Genomic DNA, 15024 nt, shown 5'->3' with positions numbered 1-15024 from the left:
GGAACTGAGGATATGTTGGTTTTAGCCAGTGATGTTCAACAGGGGATCATGCATGCAAAATTGTAAATTGGGTACACATAGTAATATAGTAAGGGTCCATGAAAAAATTTTGATTTAGATGTATGCATAGCAAGAAACAATTAGGTTTCTTTCTCTTATGTTTTATATAATTCAACCTACACAAGTTGATGATGTGTGAACAAAATAGGAAATTTTGAAAACAGTATCTATAAAACTAATTTTTAGACATTAAGGGGCTATGAGGGATCCACCAGAGTAAAATAGGAATTGAAGGGGTCCATAGGTAAAAAAATGCTTGAGAACCACTTGTTTAAGCAAATAATTTTTGGAAAATATCACATACTAGCAGTATAGCCCAGCTTTGCTCGGGATTAAGTTAGGATTATTAAGCTAATCAAGTTCTTTATTTCAAACCAAACTAAGTAACATTGACGACAAATTTGGGCAGAATCAGTGTCGCGACAGAAACGCATGGGTTGGGAGTTTGATCAGCAGAGGTGATCAGGTTACACATGCCAGCCCTTTGAAAACACCACCCCCATCATCTTAACCCCTCTTTGCCCATGAGGTGGGAACCCTTCCAGCAAGGAAGATAGAATGCCCAAAAGGGCTCCCGATTCTCTGTATCACAAGCGGATCACAATTAAGTCTTAAGTATGTCTGTGTGTGTGTGTGTGTATATATATATATATATATATACATATATATATATGTGTGTGTGTGTATATATATATATATGGGCAACACACACACACACGTACGTACACCAATTGCATACATATTTTTTGTACGCATACATGTTCGTATGTATGTGTTGCCCGTATATCAACAAAAGTCTTAACAAAAACATACTCGTCGCTAGAAGGGGAATTAACTCCTGTTGTAAACATTGGTGGATTTCTCCGACTTGAAAATCGTTAAAAGATTTGGTTGAAAATTTATTTTTACTGCTATTCACTGGTGCCTCTGGGAAAAACAAGTTGACGTAAATACAGCTAGAGTCATGACGAATGTCCTCCTAAAATTGGAGCAACATGCATGCTAATTTGTGGATGTGCATAAATTACATTCACGTACACACACACACTTCCTGCCTTTTATATATACAGATTTGCGAAAAGAAAACCGTGCAAAAACTTTTTTCATAATGCAGTTAGTGTAGCTGTGAATGTAGAAAAGGTGGAGCATGGATCTATTTTATGAGATCAAACATTAGATGGGGTGGAGTAAGACTGGTTCATTAAACATGCTCAGAAAGAGTGATTATTTATTTTATTATTGGATTGACTATTCATCTTGAATCTATTTCAGTTAAACTGAAGTTCAGTATTGAGATTTCAAATTCAGAATCTAATTTTTTTCCCAAAAATAACTTGTTATAGTACTGAACAAAATAGTAAACTATTACTGATAATGGGTAATTCGTAGAGTATTATGCGTGTTTACTTCCCTTTATGAATCTTACATATTCAACATTCAGTGTTTTATAGAAATTATAATGTCCTACACTGAATACTGTATTATTTTCTGAAAGAAAAGAAATTTTTAAATTTGAAGTTTAGAGCAATTAAAATCTAAATATTTTTTTTTATCTCTGTCAAAATTGTGAAAGGTTAACTTTTTTATTTATTAATTTTTTTTTTGACAGTCTTTAATGTTTCAGTAGTGTGAAAAACAAACTTGTGGTGAAATATGTGCCTGGTAATAAGTTTAACTAGTTTTTATGTTTTTTTCCTATGCTAGCATGGGTTAGATAAATGTGTTATCTAGGTGTTGTTTTACAGCTGGATATCCTTTTTGTCTCTAGCCTCTGCCTTTACAAGTAAGGGATCTCTTCGCTCGTCTCTGAAGGATCAAAGCCAGTAGACTAATTTTTGACAAAAGACGACACAACAGAACATGACAAGTGTTTGAAGAATATGTAAACACACATTCATTTATCACATATACACTTGCATCACTAACATATACAAATCAAATATATACATTTGATGGACTTCTTTCAGTTTCCACACACTCGATCCACTTGAGGTTTTGGTTGGCCTGGAGCCATAGTAAGAGACATATCCCTAAGGTGCCTCAAGTGCAACTGAACTTGAAATCATGTGGTTGGGAAGCCAACTTTTCTGCTATATGATCATGTATGTTATTTTGTATTAATCTGATCATTGACAAACTTTTGATAATGTTGTCTTTAAAAGTGCAGAACTTCATAAGAAAGTCACCAAATGTCACTGTTTTAGCTCAGCACCTTCCTGTGAAACTGGGATGCAAGTTATCAGACAAACATACATGGCTTAAGGCTACAATAAGCCCAAGGGGTTACACAACGAAATTGAACTTGAGGTCATGTGGTTACAAAATGAATGCTATATTAACACAGCCAGTAACACAATTATCAAATATCTTAACATTTTAGTTATTTTATCCCCCCCCTCCATTGATAGATTTAACTAGTTTAGCTGCAGATGGACAAGGTGGCTTATTTCTTTGGTTTTTATTACATGTGTAACATGTTGTTTTATTACATGTGAGACAAAACAACCACTAGGTTTTTACTCAAATACTCTGTACAATTTCCCAGCTTTCTTGTATATGATAGCATTTATATTTACAGCCATCATGAATAAATCTTAGATGTTTGCTTTTTGAATAATATGCTAATTGTACAAGATGATATGTTAATCATACTGAATGCTGCGAATGGGTTTTTTAATAGAAATGCTTAATTGAATATTGCAATATTGACCACTTGTTCTCTTCCAGACTTGTTAGAGGTATTGTCATGGACCATGGAGCAAGACATCCTGATATGAAGAAGAAAGTAGAAAATGCTTACATATTAACTTGCAATGTGTCACTGGAATATGAAAAGACGTAAGTAGCTTTTGTTTTCATATTGTTTATTAAAATCTACTCCCTGTCATGTATTTTATGTAAATATACAGTTTTTGTTTAATTACCTTAAAATATATTTACTTATTACATCAGTTTGAAATTTACATATACTAAGTTGAATGTAGCATTTTTGATGTAACCTTTTGATGAGTGGTGAAACTTTTTTTTTTTTCTTTGTTTGAATGCTTTTAGAGAAGTAAACTCTGGATTTTTCTACAAAAGTGCTGCTGAGCGGGAGAAGCTTGTAGATGCTGAACGAAAATTTATTGATGATAGAGTACAAAAGATCATTGAACTGAAAAGGAAAGTTTGTGACAACAATAACAAGGGCTTTGTGGTTCTGAACCAAAAGGTAAGTTTGTTTTAATAATGTGAGATGCATTTCCTGTGAATGAGGTTAATGTGCTAAACTATTTATTAAATTATCAGAGCTTCAAACTATCAGCTGTTATTAACAAGGCACATAATTCTACTGCTTTAGTAGACTTGGCTAATGATAGATTATGCACCTACAACACACATAAAATGCTAAAAACCAAATATATCTGATTGGTTAAAAAGTTCACGACCATGGGATTTGGGGTTCTGTCCTGCTGCAAGGCAGCTTGGGCAATTAACTTCTGCTATAGTTAAAAGTTGACCCATGGCTTGTGACTTAATTTGGTAGCTGGAAACTGGAAGCATGTGTGTGCTTGTGCATGCATCTTTGCCTCTACTGCTTGACAACCAATGTTGGTTTGTTTGTGCCCTCTGTAACTAACCATCTTGGCAAAAAGATATCAATAAATATGCCCCAGTCAGTGTTGACTAAACCCTTCAAGGCTGCTGTCCAATGACAAACAAGTAGTAAACAAACTTGAAATATTCTAATTTTAGTTTGATATGCTAATTAATCATTAGAAGTATTTCTTTAACCATTTTGTTACCATATTTCATTTGGAATACCCTGCTTTTGTTTCAATTTAATTTTGAAAATACTGAATAATTCAGTAAAACAGCTTTTAAACTGGTGTTTGGCACATAAATTAACATGAAATTCTGATGGAAGGTTTTAATTCAGTTCGCATTGAAACAGGAAATTGGTATCAAACAACCAAGGGCTCTCAGGCAGCTTGATATTAAAAGGGTTAATTACAGTTGTTCAATAGCAAAAATGGTGTTTGGAAATGTGCAAATGCAGTGTATTTTATCTTATACTTCTTTCAGTCATTTGACTGTGGTCATACTGGGGCACTGCCTTGAAGGCTTTTAATTGAACAAATCAGCCCCAAGATTTTTTTGTTTTAATTTCTAAGTCTGGTACTTATTCTATTGGTCTCTTTTGCCAAACTGCTAAGTTACAGAACGTTAACACACCAACACCGTTTGTCAAGCTGTGGTGGGGGACACACAAACACAACAACACACTCACATAGATATATACACATATATGACAGGCTTCTTTCAGTTTCTATCCACCAAATCCATTTACAAGTCTTTGGTCTGCTCAAGGCTATAGAAGAAAACACTTGCCCAAGGTACCACTCAGCAGGACTGAATCTGGAAAAAAATTGGTGGAGAAATTATTTAAAGAACCCATCCTTCTGTCAGTTGTTCTCACAAACGGGCGTTGCACTCAACCTTCTAATAAAAACCTTTGTTACTAGGAGTAAATTGTTTTAGTCAGAATATACAACTCTGCATATAACGGATATAGAGTGCCGTTTCTTTAGCTGGGTAGTCTACGCTATTGTAATTATGTACAAGTTACTGTTATGAGCCAAAAAAAAAAAAAAAATTAATCAATATAGATTTCAGTTATCTCCCTTATGTTATTACGAATTGTTGTTAAGGTCCACAACATTCTAATTTGTAATTTTGATTGAGCGTTTTCAGTGGTCATTGTCTAAAACATATCGATGGAGTTAGCCTGCATTTCACTGTTCTTCATGCAGAAGTCTTTTCTGGGAATTTTTCTGTCATTATTTTAGTTTTGTTCATACTTTATTGAGGAGCTCTAATTGGACTGAAACATGTTTAACCCTCTTGCTGTACTTAAAGATCATACTCACTTTGTATGCTTTTAATATTTTCGGATTTTGGAGTTGTCTCCTTTTTCTGTATTGGGAAAATTCTTTGCATTATGGGTGTTATTTTAATTTGATTTTAAAAATGTTTTTGCCCATTTAATGATGTGTATATATCATAAACATACCATCACTGGTTGTGAAGCAATGGTGGTGGTGGGACAAAGACACACACCCATATCTGAGTTTCTATGATTGTGTTTAGAACAATATATTTATCTATGAAATTTCAACTTAGTCTGATTTTTGCATTTTATTATATGTAATTTTTACAATTTTACTTATCAATTTCTGTCCACTCACAAAGCTTTGATCAGCCCAAGGCTATAGTAGAAGATACTTGCCCAAGGTGCCAAACAGTGGGATTGAACCACAAACCATGTGGTTGGGAATCAAGTTTCTTACTCTACAGTCACACCTGTACCTATATATATATATTTTGGTGTACTCTTGTCTTGACATCAAGTGATGATGCTTGTTTCCAGTCTTCCATGAAAAGTATATCTGGCCAGAGGGGTATATTACCTTGCTTAGAAACAGATGAGGAAAGGCATCTAGTTGTAAAAAATCTGCTTCAAAAAACTTTTGCTTGACCTCTGCGAACATGACTAAGTGAACGTTAAATGAGATATATTTTCTGGTTAACAGTTGCATACCAAAGTGCCAGTCATAAAGTGGATGGAACTTGTGAAAGGGGGAGAACCAGAAAGACATGGGACTTAAGTATTGAAGGCCAGTCTCAAAATACAGAGCCTTACAAAGGAGATAGCAAAGAACCAAGATATTTGGTGCCTTGCTGTACTGAAGAAGACCTGTCTGCCACAGCAGAATAAATACCAGTGCTGGTGCCACATAAAAAGCACCCAATACAATCTGCGGAGTAGCTTGTGTTAGGAAGGGCATCCAGCCATAAAAACCATGCCAGAGCAGACAGAGCCTGGTGTGGACCCTGGCCTTATCAGCTCCAGTCAAATTATCCAACTGATGCCGAAATGATGATGGTAATACCAACCTACCAAAGACCACTTCTGATTGATGAAAATCTGTTCAGCCATTTTCCAGTAATTTTGCAAACACAAAGACAAGTGATTACAATACCCTGCTTATGCTTAGTGAGCAGGGTAATTATTACTCCAGTGATACATATATTCATATTAATCTAATATCTTCATTTCTTTATTTGTTCTTTCATAGTTGCATGAGTTAGGACATCATCATCATTTTTATATATGTATGAAAATTAAAAGAAAAGCATTCTTTTTAATTAGTATTCAGATATTACATCATCAAGATGATATACTCTGTTTTCATTACATTGTTCATGTTAAAAGCTGTTACACAATTAAATTTAAGAGTTATATTTTTATTTGCACAGACATTAATTTACTCTTGTAAACATTTATTTTTTAGGGCATTGACCCATTTTCTTTGGACCTTTTAGCCAAAGAAGGCATTGTTGCTGTAAGACGAACTAAGCGCAGGAATATGGAAAGGTAACATTTTGTATAAAACATCGAGTTCATTTTTATTTATTTTTATGAAATTCTTTAAAGCTTACCCCTAAGATTTGATGAAACAAGAACAATAATTATTTAATTAAAACCGTTTATGAATTTTGAAAATAACAATGATTTACTGGAATTTTCTTTCTTTCAGGCTAGTTCTGGCCTGTGGTGGCTCTGCTATGAATAGTTTAGATGACCTTACAGTTGATTGTCTTGGTTTTGCTGGTATAGTTTATGAACATGTGCTGGTATGTGATAACTCTTGACACTTTTGACATACTCTGTATATAAACTAAATATATATATATATATAACTCATTTTTGAAATATGCCTGGGTCAGTTTGCACAAGTGTTTGAGAAGGTACCACATATATTATGCCCAAAGAATGGTAAAATATTGTATATTCATAGCTGACAGCATGAGATTATGCAATTGATATTTACAACTAGATTACAACAGCTCAGGACACAAGCCTGCTGTGTCTAGTAATTTTTACTTATGGACTGTTATTGAAATTAACTGACAGCCTTATTGAAATTAACTGAGATGAAACAGAACCTGTTATCAGCATCAGTGTCTGACCTCGTCTAGAGTCATACTAGAGTTAATGTGTTGTCAGTAGTTTGACACTTCACTATATTGAACACAGTTAACATTTTAAGTGTAGTGAAATAGATTTGTCTGAGAACTGAAAGCGGACTGTCTTGATGCACTGAAATCTTCAAATCCTAGTGAATTTGTCAATAACATTTGTAATAAGATATTTTAATGGGGATGTTTAAATTATAGTATTGTCTTTATTCATTCTGATAATGCCTTAAGAAGAATATATTATATAAATTTTGATCAATACTTCAACAATGGCTAAATATATTGAAATTAAGGTACTAGTTTGAAGTATTTACATGAATTTTCATTCTTTCATAGCATGCAAATATTTTTCATGTCAACCATTTAAAAGTGATGATAGGACACGTTTTATGAAATCAAGGACTGTGTGCTGGAGCATTGTCCTGATGAAACAAGACCCTTTCATCAGTTTACAAGGGTGTTTGGTCACGATGGCTTTTAGTAACTATCTCAGCAAGTTGGCACAGTACTCTCCATTGATGGTATGTCTGTTTTGAAGATAGTCAATAAACAATGCTTTTACATCCAAAAATCTGAGGCCATCACCCTCACTGCAGATGAAACAACCTTAGTCTTTCTTTGGAGCAGGTGAGGAGGAGTGTTTCCACTGCATGGATTGTCTCTCTAGCACTGGCTCAAAGTGATGAAGCCAGCATTCATCTTGGCTTAGGAATCGTTCAAGGAAACAAAGTTATTAAGAAGGGTTGAAATTAATGCATGCAAGATTTCACAGCTCTAGCATCACTCCTTCATAGTCAGCCTATGAAATTTTCAGCCTACTCTCATACAATAGCAGTGGTAAGTCTTGAGTGAATGAAAACTGTTTAATTTCACTTTTATCTTTCATACTGTATACATATAATATAATATATATATATATATAGATATATAAATATATAGATAGATAGATAGATATCTTTTTCTAATATTTTGTGAGAGTATTTTTGTCGGATTTCAATTAATGGGTGAGATTTTTATTAATCATTTTATGCTACACTTTCATTATTAGGGTGAAGACAAATTTACTTTTGTTGAGGAGTGCAAGAACCCTCGGTCCGTCACTATTCTTATTAAGGGACCTAACAAACATACAATTGTTCAAATCAAGGATGCCGTTAGAGATGGCCTTCGAGCAGTGAAGAATGCTATTGAAGATGGTGAGTTGATTTTATGGATGCCTACTACGATTTAACCCTTTTTGATACCAACCTACCTGGGACTGCCCTTGGTCCTATAGTACAAACCTTGTGTTATAAAGTGATCTAAATTAAAACCCTCTGTCAAAATTTCATGTTATGTTGCAAACGCCAGCTTAATAACAATAAAATTATTTTACTGAAGTCCCCATCATTTTCATAATTATTGAAACAAAAGCAGTGTATATCATCACAAATATAGTAATAAAAGGGTTAATCAGGTCTTAGAATTTGAAATACTTAAATTCAGTATATATTGGTTTCAAGAATTATTTAAACATTTATTCGTCTTTCATAGTTAGATAGAAATTATTTTAGTTTTTAAGTAGATAAAAACCTCAGAATTAAAAAAAATTTTATTTTTTTTCCACTAAAAGAATTAAAGAAATTTTTGTTTGGATTGTTTGAGTCAATTAATACACTCAACTAAAATGTCTAACCTTTTTAAAACTAGTTTATGGTATACGCCTTTCATGTTAAGAATGCAGCTCTAAGTGCATAACAAATGTTTAGTCTAGAACTTTATCCACAGTAATACTACTTAATCTGAAGAATGCATCAAATTAATAGGATACTTTAATTGAATGAGACTTTCAATTTTTTAAAGTAAATGTTTGGTGGTGGTGGGGTTCCTAACATGTTTCCATTGTAAATAGAATAATCACATATGTTTTTAGTCTATTTTTATTTCTCTGTTTTTTTCATTTTATATTCGGTGGAATTACACATCTATAAATGCACTAATATGCATATTGGAATTTCTAGTTTGCTTATGCTACCGTATTTTGTGGGTTTATAAAGCCATTCGTTACATATTTCTTTTTTTTTTGGGGGGGGGGGGACAGAATGAGTTAAATGTGGTCTCTGAAGATCCTAATAAAGTTTGAAAGTTGAATCAGATAGTGCATGTAGAAATATGCAAAAAGAAACATGTTCACATTTGTTATTGTATTTATATAAATATTATGCAGCTTTGGTTAAATTTTACTCTGTTTCTATTGATTTATGTATTTCACTTAAAAAGTGTGTTTGATTAACTGATGCCTTGTAAACAGCATCCAGTTCACACTGTAGAGTGGTTGGCATTGGGAAGGGCATCCAGCTGTAAAAACATTGCCAAAAATGACCTTGCCTGTGCTTGTGCCACATAAAAAGCACTCCGTCCACTCCACTGGGTCGTTGGTGTTAAGAAGGGCATCCAGCCATAAAAACCCTGCCAAAACAGACACAGAAGTCTGGTGCAGGCTCCGGTCAAACTGTCCAACCCATGCCAGCATGGAAGGCAAACATTAAACAATAATGATGAGGATTAGCTGCATTACCACCATTCAGTGACCACTCTTCAATTATCTTCTTACTTTGAGTTTTCCTCATACACAAGCAATATGTGGTATGTTTTACTAATCACCAGATAATTGTAATTCATTACAACCTCTTCTACCGCTCCTATTAATGCGTTCCAAACAGATTTCATTTTTGTCATTTTATGTCCACTTTTCTGGTGTATTGGATTGGTCATTATGGTCTGTTCTTATTTGGTGTTACTACCCTCCTAGAATGTTTAGAACCAGATCTCCTACATTTAATTTTTTTGCATGTTTTCTGTGGCTGGATGCCCTTCCTTTTGCCAACCACATTACAGTGTATTAGCAGTTGTATTTTATTGTGGTACCAATGTTAGAGAGGTTATCATTACTTGGCCAAAACCCTCTGTGTCCTATGTTGTCTCCATGCATTTTGTTATGGCACCAGGACTGACATGTGATAAGTTTTAACATATTAAATATTTTCATTTTACAAGGCTGTGTTCTACCTGGAGCCGGTGCTTTTGAAATTGCAGCATATCGTGAATTAATGAAATACAAAGAGGAAGTAAAAGGTCGTGCCAGACTTGGTAAGTTGGAATCGTATGTTACTGGAAAAGGGTGTTACAGAACTGATTGATCTTTAACACTTTAGCATTCAAATTGGCCATTTCCAATCCAAATATTCTACCTGTTTTATGTTTAAACTAGCCAGATTTGGCCTCTTATGCCTACTCAACAATGTCATTCTGAGAATTAACATTTACTTCATCATAATCACTATTACAATATAATACATGGTTAATACTAACAATGTGAACAGATAAGCATTACATTTGACTAAGTAATCTGAATGCTAAAGGGTTAAGTTCTTAATTCTTTATTGCCAGAATTATATTTCAATTTATTTCATAGACATTGAATTATTTTGTTTTTCAATAGTTCAGGTTTTTTTATGTTGCATTTATGAAGTAGATATCGTATTCTACACTTTTTTTTTTTTTTAGATATCATTTGAATATGATACTTTATTTACTTACCCTCCTTATTTTTCATTTCTAACAGGTGTACAGGCATATGCTGAAGCCATTCTAATCATTGTCAAGGTATTAGCCCAAAACTCTGGTTTGGATGCACAAGAAACCATGGTAAAACTTCTCCAGGAATACACATCTCCATCTCAGTCTGTAGGCTTAGATATCAAATCAGGTGAGACTTTTACAGTTATAAATTTGATCATCATTTCAACATCCATTTTTCTTTTTTGTATGGGGTCAAAGAAAATTCATTGAGGAAGATTTTTTTTCAGTTCAATGCTTTTCCTTCACCTGTTTCCACACAAGGCAACATTTCCCCCCAAGTCCTTAGAACAGGAGCAGCACAATGATCAGGCATGTTTTCATGGAATATTTCAAATAAATGAAATTGCAAGTATGATGACAATGTTTGTTGACAATTAGCCTGCGATGCCAAGACATGAAGGCTTGAACTCACACTCTCACCACATATGTATACAACCGGTTTCTTTCAGTTCCTTTCTACCACATCCACTCAAAAGTATTGGTTGCCTTGGGCAAGACATTTATCCAAAGTGGCTTGCCATGTGGTTGAACCCAAAACCACATGGTTGTGAAGCAAACTTCTTAACAACACAACCATATCTGTGCTTTCCAGAAATAGTTGTAAATATTATTTGTTTATTTATTTAACAGGTATAAGCAAAAGGTATTTTCGTGCAACACTATTATGAAATAAACTGTAGCAAAATTTATTGATTGATGTATAGGCACTTAACCTTCTCCTGCTTATAATTTAAATGATTTTGTCTGGTCAATTGCTATGTTTAACCAGAGTTAGAATTGCAGTTGGTACATTTTTACTAATTCCAGTAATTCTGACTGACTCAGAAATAGTTCCTGTTCCTGAAAACTTCTCTTTCAACTTCATCCATGAACATCATAAGAATATCCACTATTTTTTATATATATCATGAACATTATGAATGTATATTATTATTATTATTACTACTACTTTTGTTGCTCATATCATCTTCCCAAATTAAACTTTGTTTGTTCTTTCATTTGCTTTAATCATTTGGCTTATATACCAGGATTTACCTCTTTAGTTCTTAGCAATAGTTTTCCATTTTCTGTCAGTTATATATAGCCACCATTCCACCACCTTATATATATATTTATTTATATATATATTTATTTATATATATATATATATATATATATACATATATATATATATATATAATTGACACAGGAATGGCTGTGTAATTAAGAGGTTTGCTTCCCAACTTCTTGAGTGGATTTGGTAAATGGAGGCTGAAAGAAACTCATCATGTGTGTATGTACTCCTTGTTGTCTTGACATCATGGTACTTGGAAGTAGTCTGTTTCCAGTTTTTGAAAATGTCTCTGGTGATGAGGAAATATTAACTTTGTCTGGAAATGGAAGGGTGGTGAAAGAAATGGCATCTAGCATTAATAATAATCTGCCCCAATGTATTCCATCTGACTCATGCAAGCATGGAAAAAATTAATGTTAAAACAATGATGTATATTGACACCCATTATTTTGACAAAAGCATTTTGAAAAATAAATTGACAACTATGTACAGTTATTATGCTGTTGTTATGTTGTTTACTCTTCATCTAGTTTATGGTGAGGCTGGAAAATAGAGGTTTAAAAACCTTATTAATAGTGTTAGTATTATTGAGGACTAAGTATATCTAAATGCTTTATTTTTTTCAGCCTAAGGATCTTGAAGCTGTACCACTCTTTATCACTGATTTAAATACAGTATGTGTTTAAGAATAGTTAGACTGGATATCTTCTAATTACTATTGCAGATGTTAAACTAAATTTTATTTTAACTTACTCCCTCTACTTAGTTTACTCAGAGTATCAAATGTACACTTGTCTGAGTCCCAAGTAAAATTAACTTCAGGAGAAGTAAAGCTTATATTTTTTTCCCTCTTACTGCTGCCATTTTATGTTACTTAATAGTGTTGTTAATGTCATATTTTAAATGTTGTCTCCTTCCCTCCCTCCCTCTCTCTCTCTCTTTTATTCTCCTTCCCCATTAAACTAAACTGGTCTCCCTACTGTGCTATATTAAAAAAAAAAAATGTCAACTTGCAATTTTTTTTTCTATATTCAAGCTAGTTGTCTTTGTGTTGCAGGTGAAGCTATTATGCCTATTGAGAATGGTATTTTGGACAATTACAGAGTGAAAAGGCAGTTGCTGCATTCTTGGTAAGTTATTTATTGTTGGTGAATATATAAAATGTCAGAAATATGACTACCTAGTTTGCGTGCATATTTTATATATATTTTAGGAAATAGTAATACTGAATACTTTCCAATTAGAAACCTAAAAAATAAAATGATGCTCAACTGATTAGTATATTTTAAGCTTATTGATATAATTTTACCACAGAATTAAATGTTTTGATAAATTTATACTTTGTTTGATGTGTGTTTGTTTTTGTGTCCAAATTTTATTACTGTTTTAAATGTTTATATATATTTTTTCATTTTCAGTACTGTTATTGCCAGCAATCTTTTATTAGTAGATGAAATCATGAGAGCAGGGATGTCTTCTTTGAAGGGTACTTAAAGAAAAAATCTATTTGTGGTAGTATTTAACATTCATGTTTCAAAACTTGTTTCTACACATTCTCTCCATCTGGTCTCTCGCTGTTCTGCATGAATGACATTCAACTGTGACTTCAGTCTGGCCACTACTACTACTACTAGTGGCTTCATTAGTTGCCACAGCTGTCTGGTCTCCGTCACCACCAACTTCTGCTTGATACATAGTGTTAACACTACCTTTGTATCGCATTCAGTGTTACTATTTTGCTTCTAATAGGATACTTAGTTAAATTCATGCCATTGCTATCTAAAATCCAGAGTAAATTAAAAGGAAAGATTTTTCTACTTGTTCCTGTCTGCCATACAGCTGCAAAATGCAGGTGGCATTCAACTATTCCATGCAGTGTCTTTGTCAGTTTTTTCCTTGTTTCAAAATATCACATTTTACAGTTCTCACAACATATCTGTAACTGGCTTTAAAAAATAAAAACAACTGAATCCCTTTAAATTCTTTTACATTGTTTTTCATTTGAATTATTGCTTAACCATTGTATATTGTTATTCCATGTTTGGAAGGTTGTGATAAATTTGAACAAAGTAAAAGTAAAAACAGGTTTTTCTTTTTTACTTCATTCTTTTTGTTCTCTTAGCTCCTCCAGTGTTGTCAGCACAACATGCAATACACCTTTTGCAGACATCCCCTTTGCTCACCTTCCTCCTCTCTCCACTCAGACCAACTCCCATTGGTATCATGTCATCCTGGAACTTACCGTCCCATGTCTTCTTTGGCCTTCCTCTCGGTCTTTTTCTTCCTCCTGTCATCCACTGCATCATAATAGTAACATGTCTCTCCTGCAATAACCAAAGCACATGGCCAGTGAACCATATCTACCACTTATCATCATGCCCTGCAAACTTCGCACACCTCCTCTTGTCGTCACCTCTTTGTTAACTCCAGTACAATTTTTAAAGGTTCTATAGTTTTCAGGAATTTGTAATACCACATTGTTTACGAGAAGCTTGCTTGCATTTGTAGTTTAGAAGTGCTGAAGTCATCTTGCCTGAAATCAGAATATATCATTTAATTTGTTGGCGCCAATTTCCCCCCATACAACATTTGTAGCCATTAAAAAAGGAATCATTCTTATTGTCTCCTTTTTTTTTTTTTCAGCTGTTTGACAACATTAGAGCAATATTTTGTTCCAGATCCTTACATTCTGAGTTCAAATCCTACCAAAGTCAACTTTGACCTTTATCTTTCTGGGATCTATAAAATATTGGGAGTAATTTAATCAACTGCCAGGGCAGTTAAAATAGCAAATACCATCTGAAATTTTATCACATTTGGGTCATAGTAGCTGTTTAGCTCCAAATTACCACTGTTCCTACAGACAGGTTAAGTGTTCCAGTTATGACCTCCTGTCTTTTATCCATATGTTTTGTTCATAATTGTTTTGTCACAACTATGATCATTGTATCTTATATTCAGATACAGTATATCAAGGATTACATTATCCAAAATCCTTCACGTTTTTAATATCTTGGTGTGACATGAAGGATATTTGATTGCTTTTTTCTAATGTGTCGAGCGACCATGTAGAGGTTCCTTCAAAGTCTTCATCATTGCTGCCATTATTAAGAAAAGTAGAATTCAACATCTGCCGAGGTCAACTTTATCTTTCAGGTTTGATAAAATAAGTACCAGTTGCTCACTGGAGGCGATGTTATTGATTCGCCCCCTCTTCCCCAAATTTCAGGAGTAGGGAGGTTTAGTGCTGGGGTTCTCTACCACTT

At 33.6% G+C, this 15024-nt stretch overlaps 1 protein-coding gene across 1 annotated transcript in view; it reads left to right on the top strand.

Annotated features, from left to right (window-relative positions):
- LOC106869695 (T-complex protein 1 subunit zeta) overlaps positions 1–13738 on the top strand; it is a 28031-nt gene extending 14293 nt beyond the window's left edge. Inside the window, exons 7-15 of the mRNA XM_014915534.2 lie at positions 2782–2898; positions 3112–3271; positions 6396–6478; positions 6642–6738; positions 8132–8279; positions 10120–10212; positions 10688–10831; positions 12816–12888; positions 13177–13738. Coding sequence (XP_014771020.1) covers positions 2782–2898; positions 3112–3271; positions 6396–6478; positions 6642–6738; positions 8132–8279; positions 10120–10212; positions 10688–10831; positions 12816–12888; positions 13177–13252 — 991 coding nt within the window. The 3' untranslated portion in view covers positions 13253–13738. The remainder of the gene's footprint in view (positions 1–2781; positions 2899–3111; positions 3272–6395; positions 6479–6641; positions 6739–8131; positions 8280–10119; positions 10213–10687; positions 10832–12815; positions 12889–13176) is intronic.
- The last annotated feature ends 1286 nt before the right edge of the window (positions 13739–15024 follow it).

The sequence above is a fragment of the Octopus bimaculoides genome, chromosome 6 (genome assembly GCF_001194135.2).
Source record: "Octopus bimaculoides isolate UCB-OBI-ISO-001 chromosome 6, ASM119413v2, whole genome shotgun sequence".
Lineage (NCBI taxonomy): Eukaryota > Metazoa > Mollusca > Cephalopoda > Octopoda > Octopodidae > Octopus > Octopus bimaculoides.
Note: the sequence above shows the minus strand (reverse complement) of the source record. Positions and strands in the feature narration are given on the sequence as shown.